The sequence below is a fragment of the Linepithema humile genome, chromosome 6 (genome assembly GCF_040581485.1).
Source record: "Linepithema humile isolate Giens D197 chromosome 6, Lhum_UNIL_v1.0, whole genome shotgun sequence".
In the NCBI taxonomy this organism is placed as follows: Eukaryota; Metazoa; Arthropoda; class Insecta; order Hymenoptera; family Formicidae; genus Linepithema; species Linepithema humile.
Genome location: NC_090133.1, coordinates 5,143,062 through 5,158,674, shown reverse-complemented (window position 1 = coordinate 5,158,674; position 15,613 = coordinate 5,143,062). Strand labels below are relative to the sequence as shown.

Genomic DNA, 15,613 nt, shown 5'->3' with positions numbered 1-15,613 from the left:
AATATTCTTCAATTAAGTATCTAAAGTTTTGACTTAAAAATTATTTACGCTTTTCAAAGTTATTTCTGTTGACGAGATTAATTGATTTGTGAAAAATAGATGTGATACGACTTTTTCGCTTAGGAGGGCAGTACGGTCAATCGCGTTTCACCTTACGCGAAGCTCCAAAGGTCGAGGAGAGAAGCGGTTTTCCGTTCATCGGCCGCCGCCGCGCCGGGTAGATTATACCCCGTATCTATCCTTCTTTTTACGGTCCGACTATTCCGTCCGACAGCGGAGAGTGAACAGTCGGTCCATTAATTATTTCCTCCGACCTGTTCCAGAGGCACCGCCGGCACCATCTCGGAAGCCATGCCGGCTGACGAGCTCGCGCACACCCGACGAGAAGACGGTGGCAGAAAACCGAGCTTGCAGCCGCCTTAACGTACGCACGTACGAACGAACGAACGAACGAACGAACGAACGACCGATCGCGTTGTCCACAAGCGCGATAAGAAGAAGAAAAAACGAGAGAAGGGGAGAGAGAAAAGCCTCGAGCGCGGATCGACCCGATCATGCCCTTAGCGAACCCGTCCCGTTGTCGTCGCATAGTTTCGCGCTGTGAACCCGATATGTGAGAGCCGGCCTGGTGGATGCCGTCGCCATGGTGGAGCAACTGGTGTGCAGTAACTCGCTGAGCCCGGGAACGTAGCGCCCAACAGCCGTGGTTCGCGCGCAAACGCCGAGTTCGAGTCCGAAGGAATTGAGCAATGATTTTTAGAAATTGATTAATGAGAAATATCAAAATCTAACGACAAACTTAAGGAGTGATTTATTCTGTGACAAGAAATTTGAAAAGTGATAAAATTAGCTCGAACATTGAAATTGATGGACTGTATATTTTATCGTGAATATTTGTTTTATCGCGAAACATTCGGATGAAAAATAAAGTAACATTTCTTTGTGTACAAAAATCTAGTTTGAAAAGGACTAAATGAAGTTAATGTGCCACGCGACAGTGCGACGTGAAAGTGCGATAAAGAGTTCACGGTACGATAAGACACTCGGCGTGATGAGCAAAGACGTGACGTTCTTCGACATGATGAATCTAGTCTGAGGAAGGTCGAAGCTGACGATCTACGTGCTATGACACGGTGGACTCGGCGCGATTCAGCAGTCTCGAGGTCGCCATGTGAGGATCGACGCGCCGGGTGGAAAGAGAAGTGTTCTCACCCCGCGTGACGCCAGCGTGTCGAGTAATGCTGAAGCACATCCTGACGGGGCAGCCGTCGTCAACGGGCTCCAGGCATCATCATCACAATGATTATCAGACGAGCTCGGGCTCGTTGCACGGCGGGCACCATCATCACCACATGCACAACAACTCGCTGCACCAGGAGCAGCCGCAGCCGCAGCAGCCGCAGCCGCAGTCGCAGCAGCAACATCATCATCACTACACCGGGAACGCGGGCCACCGCGGCAACAATGGCGACGTGTACGACGCCGTGGTGCAGAGATCAGCGGCGGCGGCGACGGCGGCGTCGAACGCGCATCAGTCAGCGACGACGCCCTCGTCGACGCACCGGCATCCGCTCAACCACTCCCAACTGAGTGTCAACAACCTGTCGCAACGCTTGAATCACTCGCACGCGCTCAACCTGTCGACTCTGTCGACCTCGAAGCACTCGGTCAACAGCGTCAGTCCAGTCGGCGGGGCCAACAGTAACAACGGCACCGGCGGCAATAATAATAACAACAACAATAACCACAATCACAACAACAACAACAACAACAACAACAACAACAACAACGTCTCGATGAGCCAGCTGGGTCACACGGTGATCTCGCAAACGAACGTGCCCTCGCATCACGACAGACCGAAGGCGAACGGCGGCTTCGACATCTCGAGGCTGTCGCGATTGCCGAGTCAGACCACGCCGTCGCCCGCACCTGCCGCACCTGCGCTTCCGGTCGTGGCCGGTCAGGTAGCCGGCGGCGGCGGGCCGACGGTCATACCCCTCAACACCTCCTGGTCGTCGTCCCTGTCCAGGAATCTTCATCGGAACCACGGGGCCGGTGTGAAAGAGATGGTGTCGAGTCTCGGACTGTTGTGTCTGGTGTCTATGCTCCTGGCTCTGCTCTCGGTCATCTTCCTGCTCAAGATCTCGCCGCTCACGGTCACGTCCAGCCTCATCAGTCCGGAAGAGTTCACCATCGTCTACGAGGTCACCGTGGCGCTGTGCGCCCTCGCCCTGTCCCTCAATCTCTGCTGCCTACTGGTCTGCGCTATACAATTCCTGTTCGCTGTGAAGCTCGTGAAAACTTCATACCAGGGGCACCTGTAAGTCGTTCTCCTTCTTTCTTTTTCCACTGATATTTTTTTTCCGGTGAAAAAAGTCTGCTGGAATTATCGCCAGTCTTGCTACTCTTATTACTGTTATAATTCCATATCTCGATACGCGTCGATATCTCGCAATAAAAAGGTCCCGGACCTTAATAGGGCTTTAAAGAGATTCTGGCTGCTGACGGGCTTATCGCGGAACCAGCCGCCGATGACTAATGAACGAAATGAAAAGGGCAGTCGCGGGCCGAAGCGGGACCGGCGTTTGACGCGCTGGAATCCAGTTCGATTATTTTTAAGTTCTAATGGGGTGGGCTCAGCCGGTGCGGCCAAATCGAGATTCGCAATTAATTAACGTGGTAAGAAAGCGATATTCTCCGCACGACGCCGACCGATTCGGAGCGATCGGCGTGCAGTAACATCTCCTCGTCGCCGTGTTGTGACTTCAGGGACTCGACACGACGTTACGAAACCGTTTAAAAGCCGGTTCATACTTGCTGCCATAAAAATCCGACAGATGAAGATTTATTCACAACGCATGTAATATTAACGTCACGTTACGTCAATTTTTACACGTTTAAATCGTAATCGGAAATATACATTCTATACGTTACAAATACGACTCAAACTGAAAATACCGAATACAATTATTTACGATACTAATAACAATAAAAAAATTGACAAGGTTTGATAATTTAATAATTCTGAAAAAAGTAATTAGAATTAAAAATGAAGAACTTTCAAAAGAAAAAGATAATTCGCATAAAGTTGTTTATATCACGGTTTTTTATTAAGTAATCATTATTAATGTTGTGTGCATACGTGTAATGCAAAGAGATTCGCTTTTTGTTTTAACGTGTGACGATTCGTGCCGGTGTGTATCGACCTTAACGCACCATGTCTGTTAAAGTTTTTATCGGTGCCGTTGCATGCCGCGTCGAAACGTTACGTTGTACCGCGGAAAATTTCAGTCGCAAATTCCTTTATGCGTCGATAAAAAGGTACCGAATTCTACTTATATTTAAGGCCACCCTCGTAATCCTACTTATATTTAAGATGCGTAATAAGCGATTCACAGTCTTGATTCGGCGCGCCGCGAGTAACATCGGTATCTTAACTAATAACTACAGTGTGTAAAAGCAAAATCAACGCAGGAGAGTCTTTTTGCCAAGCAGGAGAATCGTTGAACATTATTTTTGGAATCCGAATAAAATTACGCTAACCACGCATTTTTGCATGAATCGAAAAATGTGATGTTTTTTTTCTAGCGCTTTAGATATCCGCGAGGAATCTGTGAACTTAGCACGACATTCTATTAATATAAAAAAAACAATTACCATTTCAGTAGCACTTTTCATAGTTCTACAGTTCCTTATAAAAATAAAAAAAAGTTTCGTAATTTTTCATTTTTGGTTTTTTTGATATAAAAATTACGGAACTTTTTTTTATTTTTATAAGGAACTGTAGAACTATGAAAAGTACTACTGGAACTGTAATTGTTTTTTTTTTATATTAGAATGTTGTGCTAACTTCACAGATCCTATCGCGATGGATTCTTTAAAATTTTTAGTAATCTTAGTAATTAATACAGAATGATCGCAAATATCTTCAAGTCCTAATATATTTAAAATTGTAAAATATTATTAAGTAAATATCTACAATATTTTTATATCTATATTGCAAAAAAATTAGTGTAAAATTACAACTATTATAATGAGCAATTTTGGGAGGAGTTATTATAGGTGTGCAAATTTCCACACGTATGTAAATTCACAGTTTGTAAGTAAAATTAATTTCCAGTGTTGTACAAGCAGATTTCATTGTATGGAAATGCAACGCCTACAATAATTGGTCCAAAAATTGTCCACTATATAATCATTGCATTGTACACTATTTTTTTACAATATGTTGTGTTGTGCATACGTTTTAAATTAAAATAATATATTCTAGACTCCGATTCAGAATTTCGAGATATAAATATTTCAATAATCAACAAGCCAGAAACGTCACAGAATCCGATTTAAAATCCGGAGAGGCAGCGATCTAAAATTTAAATGTTGAAAAATATAAAATGAAAAAAAAAGGATGTAAAGATCCACGGGTTTAAGAAATCTAGTGTTCAAACAATCTAAACAGTACTTCTTAGACGCTAGTTAAATATCCAGAAAAACGGGTGATTAAGTATGCAAAAAATTCCGAACATCCTGCGAACCTTTGCACGATACATGTAAGAGCGATCCGGTAATTACAGGAAGCGATGAGACTCGCTCGTAATAGGATCTAATAGGAGCCTCGTTCGAGGAGAGCTCTTCCCGCGGAATCGAAGGAAGCGTTTTGCGTGGATCGCGGCCATTCGCGGGTGTTCCACCGTTCTTCCTCGTGCGATCTCACGTCGCCGACGTACCGCGATCAAGATCGTCTTCGCGCGTACGGGATGGGATGGGTTTCTCAGTCATCCATGCGTGCCTCGTCCGCGTGCGTACTCGAATGCACACGGGTGGATCTCGTATCCAGCACGGGGATCGGGTGGGTGCCCTCCCCCGGCGCGATATATCAGCGTCTTACCGTGCGAGCGTTTCTTCTCACGGCGGAGAGAGGCGCAAAAATTCACGTTCCACGCGCGTGTGTGTGTGTGTGCACGTACGCACATTCGCCCACACGCATTAAATTGCACGCGAGTAGAATCGGAGCGAAACGCCAGACGCGGTAGATCGCGATGTCGCGATGCCCCGAAATTATACTCGTTAAAGAAACGCGCTGATGCGATCGCTCTTGAATTACCCGAAGCGTGACTTCTTTTTCCGGGACGCAATATTGGGCATGAGAGGGCAACTCTGTAATATAACAGAGAAGGGAAAGAAAGAGAGGGCAGGAGAATTTGAGAAATTAAAAGGCAACTTTTTTTCATCAGAATAAAATACAATTACAACAGTGATATAATAAAATTGTATTGTTACCAAAAATTAATATTACAAATATTCGAATAACGGTCTCTTTAACTCGTATTATACATTGCGATATATAAAAAGTAAAAAAAATTTAATGTAGGAATTACTCGCCGATTTAATCTTGCGCCAAGACGATCTTGGTATTCAATTCAATCTCGGAGTCTCAATTTTTGGACTTTTTGCTTGCCACTTTATTGTTCCTCTCATTAGCTGGTTTATGGAAAAAGTCGCGTGATGGTCCGGTGTAAACTGTCTAATGGATAGCGGAGGCTAGCATGCAGTAATAGAGTGCGTGGAGCTCGTTTCACCGGAAAAGGACGAGGAAATTCCGGAGTCGGTGGAGTCGTAGAGCAGGTAGATGCGCAGATGATCGTTAATGACCGCCTTGTATAAATAAAGAAAGCAAAAAGGGTGCAGGAATGCACAAGATAATTTCCTCTTGTTTCTTTCGCGCACGTCCGCGGTATTGCGAAGTAATTTTCACTGTTAGAAGTTTAGAGACCGATAAAACGTGATTAGTGCCTTTTTTTTCGTGCACTTGAATTGTAATACTTTCTGAGTGAACCCGTCGTCGGTTTGGTCCACGATAGCGTACATATTTCAATAAGAACTAAAAGAAAATATCTTTAATCAATGTATTATGATAAGAGCAACTAATGTTCACGAATCAAAAGGCAAGATAAATTTTTTATTTACATTAACTATCACTATTTTATTTCGATTAAATTATTTTATATGAAATCATGATTTTAGAGGGGTTCGCATATTTACGCGATGATTCGCAGAGGATCGGACATTTTTTTTGTATATCTTATCGAGTGAAGATAGTGGATGACCGCTCTTCATCCTTTTAACCATCGTCAATGAATTATTTGACCCTCACCTTCTTCACTTTCGAGCCTCTTACAAGGTTTCCATTTCTGGAGTGTATCTAGCGAGATTGTACGTCGCAAAGACGGCTGTAAAACCCGAAAGTTTCAAAGGAGATCTCAACCAAGTTGGAAATTCCTCGGATAACTAACCGAACGATTGGTATCTTCCCCGAAAATATTCATTCGCTAACAGAGATATAAATACACGTAGTTCGTTCTCAGAGAAGGTAGAACCTGTTTTAATTGAGTCTTTTCATAGAGAGAGACGCCGTTTAATTTTTATTAATTAAATTTCTGTACGGACATCATAGAAAATTTATTGGATCAATTTGATTTAATGATATACCACATTTTATAATTATTTTTTACACATATCAGAAATATCAATAAGATATTATTAATAGATTATTTATAATTATATTTATAATTATATTTATATTTATAATTATATTTATAATTATATTTATAATTATATTATTAATAGATGTAAACTTTTTGTGCTATAAAATAATAGAAATTTAAATAGCTTAACATGTTCTTCGAAAATGCAGAATATAACAATATTTTCCTCTGAAATCTGAAAGATTTTTTATATCAAATCTTCTGGCAATTACATATTTATATCGCGAACTGTAGAAGAGAAGTGCTATATTATTGACGTAATGTGTACTGCATTTTTAATAGTGAAAATTCTAGACTTTTTTTATCGGCGGCAAGCAGACAAATCGTGGGCGGAAGTCTGATAAAAATAAAGCAACTCTTGTATGCATAATAATCCAAATGTAGGTGACGGGTTAACGGCTTCTTTCTAAACAATATACTGTGCGAACTGATAAGTGCAACGATCGATCGAGGCACACGCTATTTTTGTCTTGCGCTATCACGAAACCTTATAGCCCTGTGCTTCTATGCCTAAGCTCATGAAAGAATAACTAACTGCAGCTTGAATGTAGGCGAGTGGGAAATCGTGTGCAATACTTAGAAGTAAATCTAAATATTTTCTCGTAATATTTTATAAAAGGAACAGAAGTTAACGCTTGAAATAGCATAATTTAATTCAGCATTCAATTATTTTAATAAGTATGTCGATAGAATATTATGTCCAAAAATTCCAAAACTATTGAATAATTTGAAATTATATAAGTTTATTGAAAGACGATACAAGTCAAATTTTGAAAAGTTAAATATTTCACTTGTATTTATATTTGCATTTTAAATTCACCGTTCATATATTTTTAATCAAATATTCAAAAATTTAACGTATGCCGCTTTGATCAGCAAGCATTTAGAATCCATTCGTAGCGTTCGGAATTAGCTCTGGTCTTCAGGTTTGGCTTTCATCATTCGCGGCGTAAATGCCTCAGTTATGAGGCTCACTGAGAAATTTGCGCGCAGCTGCTGAACAAATACCAAACAGACGCCGAAACGAAATATTTCTTGAGAATTCTGCCGTAAAATTAGCCGGATCCCAATATGCTAATTGGATCAAAACGTACTATTTATTTACAGCTTCGAGCTATATTTACGAGTGGAATTCATCGATTAATCAATATTGATTTCTGTTAATTACAATTTAAATATTAGATCCACAAAATTATTCAGAACACTCTCTGCTACGACAGTTATTCGGTTAAAAAAATACAATATTGCAAGTCCATTATATTCATTTAAGTGGAGCTCGTTAATTATATTTTAAATATTGTTGCGTGTTAAGAAAATCTCTTGCGTGCGGAATAGGAACGATATGCAGATAAAATAACGTAACAAAACTCGCCGCTTGTCCGAAATACAAATTACTCTTCGAGCAACTGAAGACGAATATTATTCGTTTTGTCGTTCTCGAAATTATCTGTTGTTACGGTTCGCTCTTTCGTCAATCATGACGTAAATAGCGTCAGTTGCGAAAGAAAGAGAAATATCTTCGGGCTTCGAAAATCTGTATACACATGGTCCGAATACGAATGACCGAACCGTTGGAACAGGGGGAAGGGACCTTCTGAAAATTCGCTCGCGAATGACCCCCGTTCACGCATTCCCCGCGATGTTCGCGCGCGAGTCGCTGATGGCGTATCGGACGTCGGATCGCGTGAACGCTCGGGAAACTTATCTGCGCCGGTAAAAAAATACATCGCTGATGTACATAATATACATATCTCCGTCGTAGTCTCGTTATGCGACTCGCTCCGGTTCTCTCGGTTCTCGGACGGGCGTCTGGCTTACGTCCCGTCGGAGACATAAGCCCGTCTCCGGTGCGCGTCAGCGTGCAGGACAGCCTGTGTTATTCGGCCCCGCTCAAGTACTACTTGGCATTCCACGCCCGCGGGTATCTGGACGCCGTCGTCTTATCGCGCCACGTCCGCGTCCGCGCTCTTCGGGAGATATCGCCGGTGTTTTAGGGGCGCGTACGAGGCGGGGAATAAATTTGGCGAGCGAGGAAAGTCGCGAACATCTTCCGCCCGCCCGGTCTGCGGGTCCTCGAAATGATCGGTTCTGGCATATTTATTAAGTTGTCGCGTATGAAACGTCGCTTTACGCGTCGACGACGCTCAGACGATGTCCCCGAGGAATCAAAATTATGACGCAATTGAAAAACTTCCGTCATATTTTTTTACGCTTCTCGATGTAAAGAGCTATTTACATAATCACATTTTGCTCGAACGCGGGAATTTTAAAGTGGAAAAGATTAAGAGTAAAAAAAATATATGCTGCACCTTTAATTCCGAAACGTTGATCTTTGCATGCTGATATGTTTTTGATGGAAAGATCTGTTTTCGGATTTGCATCTTTCCGCTTCGTTCCTCGAGACTTGTCTCTCGAAATATCGGTTGGCGCATAACATGTCGCGTTCTCGCCGTCCAAACATTCCACGAAATACGTGCCGCTTATTCACAATATCTCGGCAAAATACAGAATGATTATTCGCGCCGTCAGCGTCGAAGTGGCGTGTGTTCGGTACACTCGAGTTAATTAATACGATCCGACGCAATTTCAGAGGGGAATAAGAGTCCAATTGTGAATGTGAAGTTCCATGGCTCTCAGCTGCGTCGTTTTAATAAATCACGTTCGCTGTTTCTTGTACTCGTGCTGTTTTTTCAATGTGGTGTTTACAATTCTTATATGATAAGCTTTAATTTAACGCGCGTTTATTTATAATATAAAAAGAAAAAGGTTCGGTTGTCGCCATGCACACCGAAAAAGATCAATCCGAATGGAAATATTTCAGTTTTCCAACATCTGTATTAATTATTAACCTCGTAATATTTTATCCTCAACTTGCCGAAATCAAAGTCACACACGCGCTTTGAGAAAATGTTTCTACCGTTTCGTAACATTTGGTTTCACAAAATTTAACAATATTTGTTTGTAACATTTAAAAACCAAGTTTTCTTAAATGGTACTTTGCGATATTGTTATCATTTTCTTTATCTTCTCATCAACATAACATAAGCAAAAAAGTTTCACTGGGTGGAACGGCTTACTCTGAGATGCGTCAATTTTTTTTACCAAGCAGTGTCTTTATTAATCAAATATTAATATTAAATTTTCAAAATTATATTTTTAATTGTGAAAACATTTATTTTGCAGAGGCACATTTTTGACGTCTGCGCAATGATATTGACAAAATATAAAGAGTTATTCATTTTTATCATCATTTTCTGATGTAAATTGTAAGAGAAAGCAGAAATCGCAATGCGAATTTCTACCGAAGTGAAAAATTCATCTAACGAGACAAGAATCGTTTCCCTCCGCCGATTATTCCGTGCGTGACGGCGTGCGGTAGTTTGTCGGCGTAACAAACATTCCTCGTTTACGAACCGATCAATCAGTTACGGCTGATAGCCACCCGTCGTCTTCCCGTTGTCAAACGCACATATATGCCGTGAGCCGAGTGCGAAGATCGGTGCGTATCGCGGCAAGAATATGACGGCGGCGATCGGTCACGCTGTCGCTCGCCGGTGTCGTAAAACCGACAATGTCGATGCCCCGGTGCGAACAGGTGCGACGTGGAGGTGGACGGGGAGGTCCGGTCGTAACGGTTGTCGCCCCGGCACAAAGCCGAGGGCACCCTCGTTCTGCGCGGAGGCTCCGTCATTAAGCGTCTTCCTCTCGGGCGAGGCGGACGAGATAGGAAATTCCGCGCGAGAGCACGGTGGGACGCCTTCGGTCCAAGTTTTCTTCTTTTTTTCTCGCAGACCGCGACACGGATTACGGGCACCTGTCGGCGAGAGGAGGCGCAGGAAGCGCAGATCGCGGTGGTATCCGCGGCGAGTGCGCATGTATGATCCATCATCCGCGGCGGAGCCGTGTGATCAGCCGTATGATCCATCATCCGGCGACCGTTCCAGCATCCGCGACCGCGGAGATGCCGATGCGCGGAGCTATGCGGATGTAAACGACCGATGATCCGCCGTTGATCGCATGCGGTTTATTTAGAAAAAGAGGGAGAGGGAATTGAATGTATCGCGGAGGATAAAGAATCCCTCTCGCAAGAAGTAATGGGATGTGTACCGCGTAAACAAATACACAAAAAGCTTCTGTTACGATAAATTGGCTGTTTAAGGAAAAAAATTACGCGATTAGACCATTAGCTGCTTATATTCTTTATTATTTATTACCTTCAAATGCATATTTAATCGTGGCATTTAAGCAAAAAGTTTTCTAAAAGATTAACGACATTCTTCAAATGTTTGCATCGTCTGGACGTAACTCTGTACAACTCAATTTCGTGATTTTCACGCGCGTGCTTGAACGGCCATAATCACAGCTTCGTCGTGCACGATTCCGCACACAATTTCCCGTTCGCGGAAATTAGAATGGCGACACGATTTCACGCGGCTTCCGCGCCCGGAAGACCGGAAGTGCACGCGGAGTGCGGCTTCGCTCTGATCGTCGTTCAGTCCACGGCGAACCGTATAAAGACAACGAGGAAGGGCCCGGTGGTCGCGACACGCTTGCCTGCACATGTGTGTACGTCGCGCCGTGTCATTCTACACGCGCGCATCGGGGCCCCGATTGGACGTTACGCTCGTAGGCTCGCTGCACGAGTAACCGTTTCGCAACAGATTACACGCGCCTCTTCCTGTAACGGCGAGCTTTGCGTGCACGCGCGCGATCATTCACACATGTGTGGCGCGATGTATGCGTGAGGTTCGCTCGAAGAGACGATCGTCCCACGAAGAAGGGCCGGTTCTCCGCGAGAAACTAGACTGACGCGCGTAGGTTCAGCGTATCTTTATTCCTCGCGGCCACGCGAGAGCTTCAGTCTGGAAGGCAGAATATCTTCATAGATTATGAATATTTGTCGTATTTGTTTTACATCTTATCACACGTTTGCACAGCTTGTTTTCAAGTGAAAATTAAATTCCAAGCCAAAGTGAATCTTTCATTTTTAATTATAGATAATTTTCTATTTCAATCGTATCTTCAATGCACGGGAAATTCGATGAAAATAATTAATCGTCTAATTATGCAGCGATTGAAAATTCTATAGGTTAAAACAAAAATAGAATAAAACTATTTCTTTTTAATCTGCGTTAAAAAATAAATTGCTCTAACAAGTTTGAACGAAAATGCCTGAAAAATCAGAGACTTTGCGGCAAACATTTTTCGACGACCTGAATGAACATTCGGTTTATAATTCGTTTACTGCATGCAAGATTGAACTTGATCGTCAAAACCAGATTCCCATGCGTCGTCGTTATCAGTAGAGCATGGCACTTATCGCGACCGGCCGCGGCCGTGAATCGCTTCGCGGAGCGAGATTCTCGCTCAGGACGACTGGACGCTCAGCTACGGCAATGAATGCTTACACGCGGATGTGCGTGATTTTCCGCGCGGTCATTAAAAGCCGCGTCGCGCCGGTCGCTGACTCTCCAGCGGTTGCGCGCTCGGTTAATTAATGAGCCTAACCGCTTATAAATATCAACCGGCTTCGCGGATATTTCGGTACGGCGGCGAATGTCGGGTCAATGTTTCCGATGATTCCCGTGCGAGCGTGTCCTATTTCTCAGAAAGGATCTACGCGATTGATCGTGAGGGGTGGAAGGGGGAGGAAAAAACATAATTCGTCGACGATGAAAAAAAGCTGTGGTAATCTAATGAGGAGCAAAGTGCACTTCGCACGGGAAGACGGGTGGGAATTTTTCATATTATCCGTTATCTGTGGAATACTTCCTAATTTGGTCCAGTTGAAACTGTAAAACTTAGAATAATTATTGTAGCGGTCGATAAGAAGAATACGGGTCAAACAAACGGTAGTGACGTTTGTTAAGAAACCACCTTCATGCGAAAGAGTCTCATTATATGAAAATGCACGCTAGGAATTTATAATCGTGTGCTCATTATTGCGCTTAACAATGCTGTTTAACAGTTAGCACGCGACAATATGTATGTTTTTTCTTGTTCTGAAAACAATTGCGATTATTATGGTGGCGTTATGGTGTCAAGGTAAAATTTAGAATGGCTTGTGTGAAAAAACATCGTATTTCAAAACACTATTTTGTTATTTGTCTGAAATCTTCTTTACTCTTCACGCTGATTCGAAAAATATTTTGATAATACAGCAAAATTTGTGACATTAATACATTAAATTGTGAATTTAACACATTTATTGCCTGTGATATTTGAGAAATTTGTCACCCACAAATTTATACGTCAAACGTCGCTACAAATTACCGTAATCTTCCTCTGTCATCTAAAGGAGAAAAGTCTCCATCCGCCCGTTTGACTGGCGTAACGGGTAAAAGTTGCAGCCGTTGGCGCGTGATTTGTCACTCTCGGTGCTCCGGAATGACTCGTCTGTATCGGCATTCAACAAAACCCTGTTGATCTCGCGCGTTAAGCAGGAAGACGGCGCGCTGCCCTTGCTTCGGTATTTTCATTCATGACCGACGAGAGATACACTAAAAAAAGGACGTGACGACAACGACGCGACGACGAAGGAAGCGACAAAAGCGTTCGCGCCTATTCAGCCGGCATTCGAGTAATTTCGTTGTGAAAGGAAAGAAGAAAGAAAGAGATATGATGAATGCGGGGATGTGAACGATACTCGTTTACACACGATACGAATCGAGTCATATTAAGAGACGGAATTTGTAAATGAATTATTAAAGACAACGTTGATGTGGAAAATCAACCGGGCTTTTAATAATCAATGAAAAAGGTAATTTAATTAATAGAAAAGCAAGAAGCGACGGAGTAATAGAAAATAGTAAAATAGTAAAAACGGTGAAGATAATGTGTATAAATTTTTAAATAGCAATTCTCGCCATTGGGTGGAAAATTGTAATACCGCAACTTTGTTATAATTTTTCTCACGTGTGCGAAGAGTCGCCGAGCACCTTTTCTATATCGAGAGATTCCTTCGCAAAAACTCGCGAAACCTCGTCTACATGCCGCTTTTAGACGAAGCGCATCTATAAGGCGCAATGAGGAATTCCCACGCAGCCGTTGCTACCGCCCTTCGGGGTCAACGATCTCTTTGGATACACGAGCGGGTCATGCGAAGCGATTAGAACCACTATTGTCTGAAACGTCTGACTTATTTCTGGGAGTAAGTTACTGCGTTGTTCGATAAATTACCGGGATCGTGATTAGCATGTACCGCGGATAATTTCAATTATACTCGATACATCTTTTTTACAAATATTTTATACATACAGAAATGTTTTAGAAAGTAAATAAGCGAATATCTTGTGTAACATTTGACTACATTTTAAGTTTGCGTAAGACGAATTTTGTGTAAACAATTATCTAATTGAGAATTTTTATTTACGCATTGCACTTTCCCACGTATGTTACATTCGAAATGATGTTAGCTCGGTATTTCATTCAACTTAAGGGTTAAAATTCCTGTCGTTATAAATTTCAATTATATTCAATTATCGCTTCTCAGATAATTCATTTCAATCTCGTCGGACTGACACCGCCGAGAAAAACACTATGGCTCCTAATTCGGTAGATCTATTCTGAGAGAATTAAGGCGGTCTTTAAGTAATAATCTTTATCACTACGCACGGCTAGATAGTGAGAGAGAGAGAGAGAGAGCAGCATTGTGACGCCGACGTTTTATTTATGGAGAACGTAAGACGATTACGGAGGACACGCCTAACTATAGTGCGGCCGTGACGTATGAAAGATTAGTTGCGCCACAAAAAACGCCTGCGTTTCCGTCGGGACTATAAATTCATTACGACGCGTCTTGGCTCTCCTCGATAGGAGCATATTCGAACACGGTGTCCCGCGCGCGCGACACAGAATCGAAGACAAAACGGGAAAAAAGTAGCGTGGATTATCTAGTAGAGAACGTGTACCGTTATGCACCGATCGTATCGCTGCACTTACGCGATATTTGCCGGAGAGCAGAATATTTCAACTCACGGGCTTTTGTATCGCGGGACATCCCGAAGAGAGACGCTTCTATTTCATTCTTCCGTCACTCTCTTTACAAACGTGTATCAATGGGAGTCGTAATGGGGTGAAGCAAGACGAATTGAGATTGGCATGGTCGTAAGCCGCGCTTCTGCGAATCGTAATTACCAGCGAACAACAGCGGGATCTCCGCGTCCCGTCCGACTCGCCGCGGAATGCGTCCCTTTATAATTCGTCCAATTATCACAGACCCGCGAAACTCACCTTCGCTCTGCGGCTTTTCTCTGTTTCAGGAGTAACAAGTACCTGCAAAAATCGTCCATCAGCCGCGTGTGCGCTGTCGGAGGTTTTTTCATTAGCATTCCTGTCTTCTTGACTGGTAAGGACAGACGTTTATTGAATTATATGCGCTCTGCGTATTCGAAAAATCTGGGAAAAGGCATAATCGGATTGAGAAACTTAATACTTTCGGAATTCGCGGAAGTTTGCGGGATTTTTATGGAAAATTTCAATTCACAAGTTAATTATGCACGATACAAAACAATTTTTAATCTTAATTGACTTTTTCCACTCGGCAAGTGGAAAAAGCATAGATTAATCCAGCACATTCAACAAGTGGAAAAAACGTAGACTTATCCAACACTTTGTCAGTAATTATCTTTCCTCTTTTCCATTATTGCGCTTTCGCATTTTTTAAACCATATATATTTGAATATTAAGCATTGTATAGGAATTCTTTATATCTTTTCATTGATAAATAATTAAATAGGTGAGCTTCGAAGACGTCAGTACAGTTATTTGTCTCATATACATATTTCTATCGCCACTGTCACATACGCCGCGATATTAATCCTGTTTATGTTCTCCGCGTTGCGATTCGCAGGCATGATCCTGTACACGTTCATCCAGTTCCACTCGACGCCAGCGATCGTCACGTCGGTCTTCATCGGCCTCGGCATCGTGTTCTGCGGATGCGCCATGGTCCACAATGTCTTCGTGTGGCAGAAAGTGAGTACGCCTGGAAGTGCATTTTTTACGCTCTTTCCCCCCCCCCTCTTTCGTCCTTCCTCCTCCCCCCTTCCCCCCTCTTCCCGTCTCCTTTT

The 15,613-nt window shown here is 42.8% G+C and overlaps 1 protein-coding gene across 2 annotated transcripts in view; it reads left to right on the top strand.

The window, feature by feature from the left end:
- The window catches only part of LOC105677093 (uncharacterized), a 34,597-nt gene that overhangs the window by 12,950 nt on the left and 6,034 nt on the right, over window positions 1-15,613 (top strand). For both annotated transcript variants that reach the window (XM_012375469.2, XM_067357137.1), the window contains exons 2-4: window positions 324-2,320; window positions 14,804-14,889; window positions 15,394-15,518. In XM_012375469.2, coding sequence (XP_012230892.1) covers window positions 1,239-2,320; window positions 14,804-14,889; window positions 15,394-15,518 — 1,293 coding nt within the window. In that variant the 5' untranslated portion in view covers window positions 324-1,238. The remainder of the gene's footprint in view (window positions 1-323; window positions 2,321-14,803; window positions 14,890-15,393; window positions 15,519-15,613) is intronic.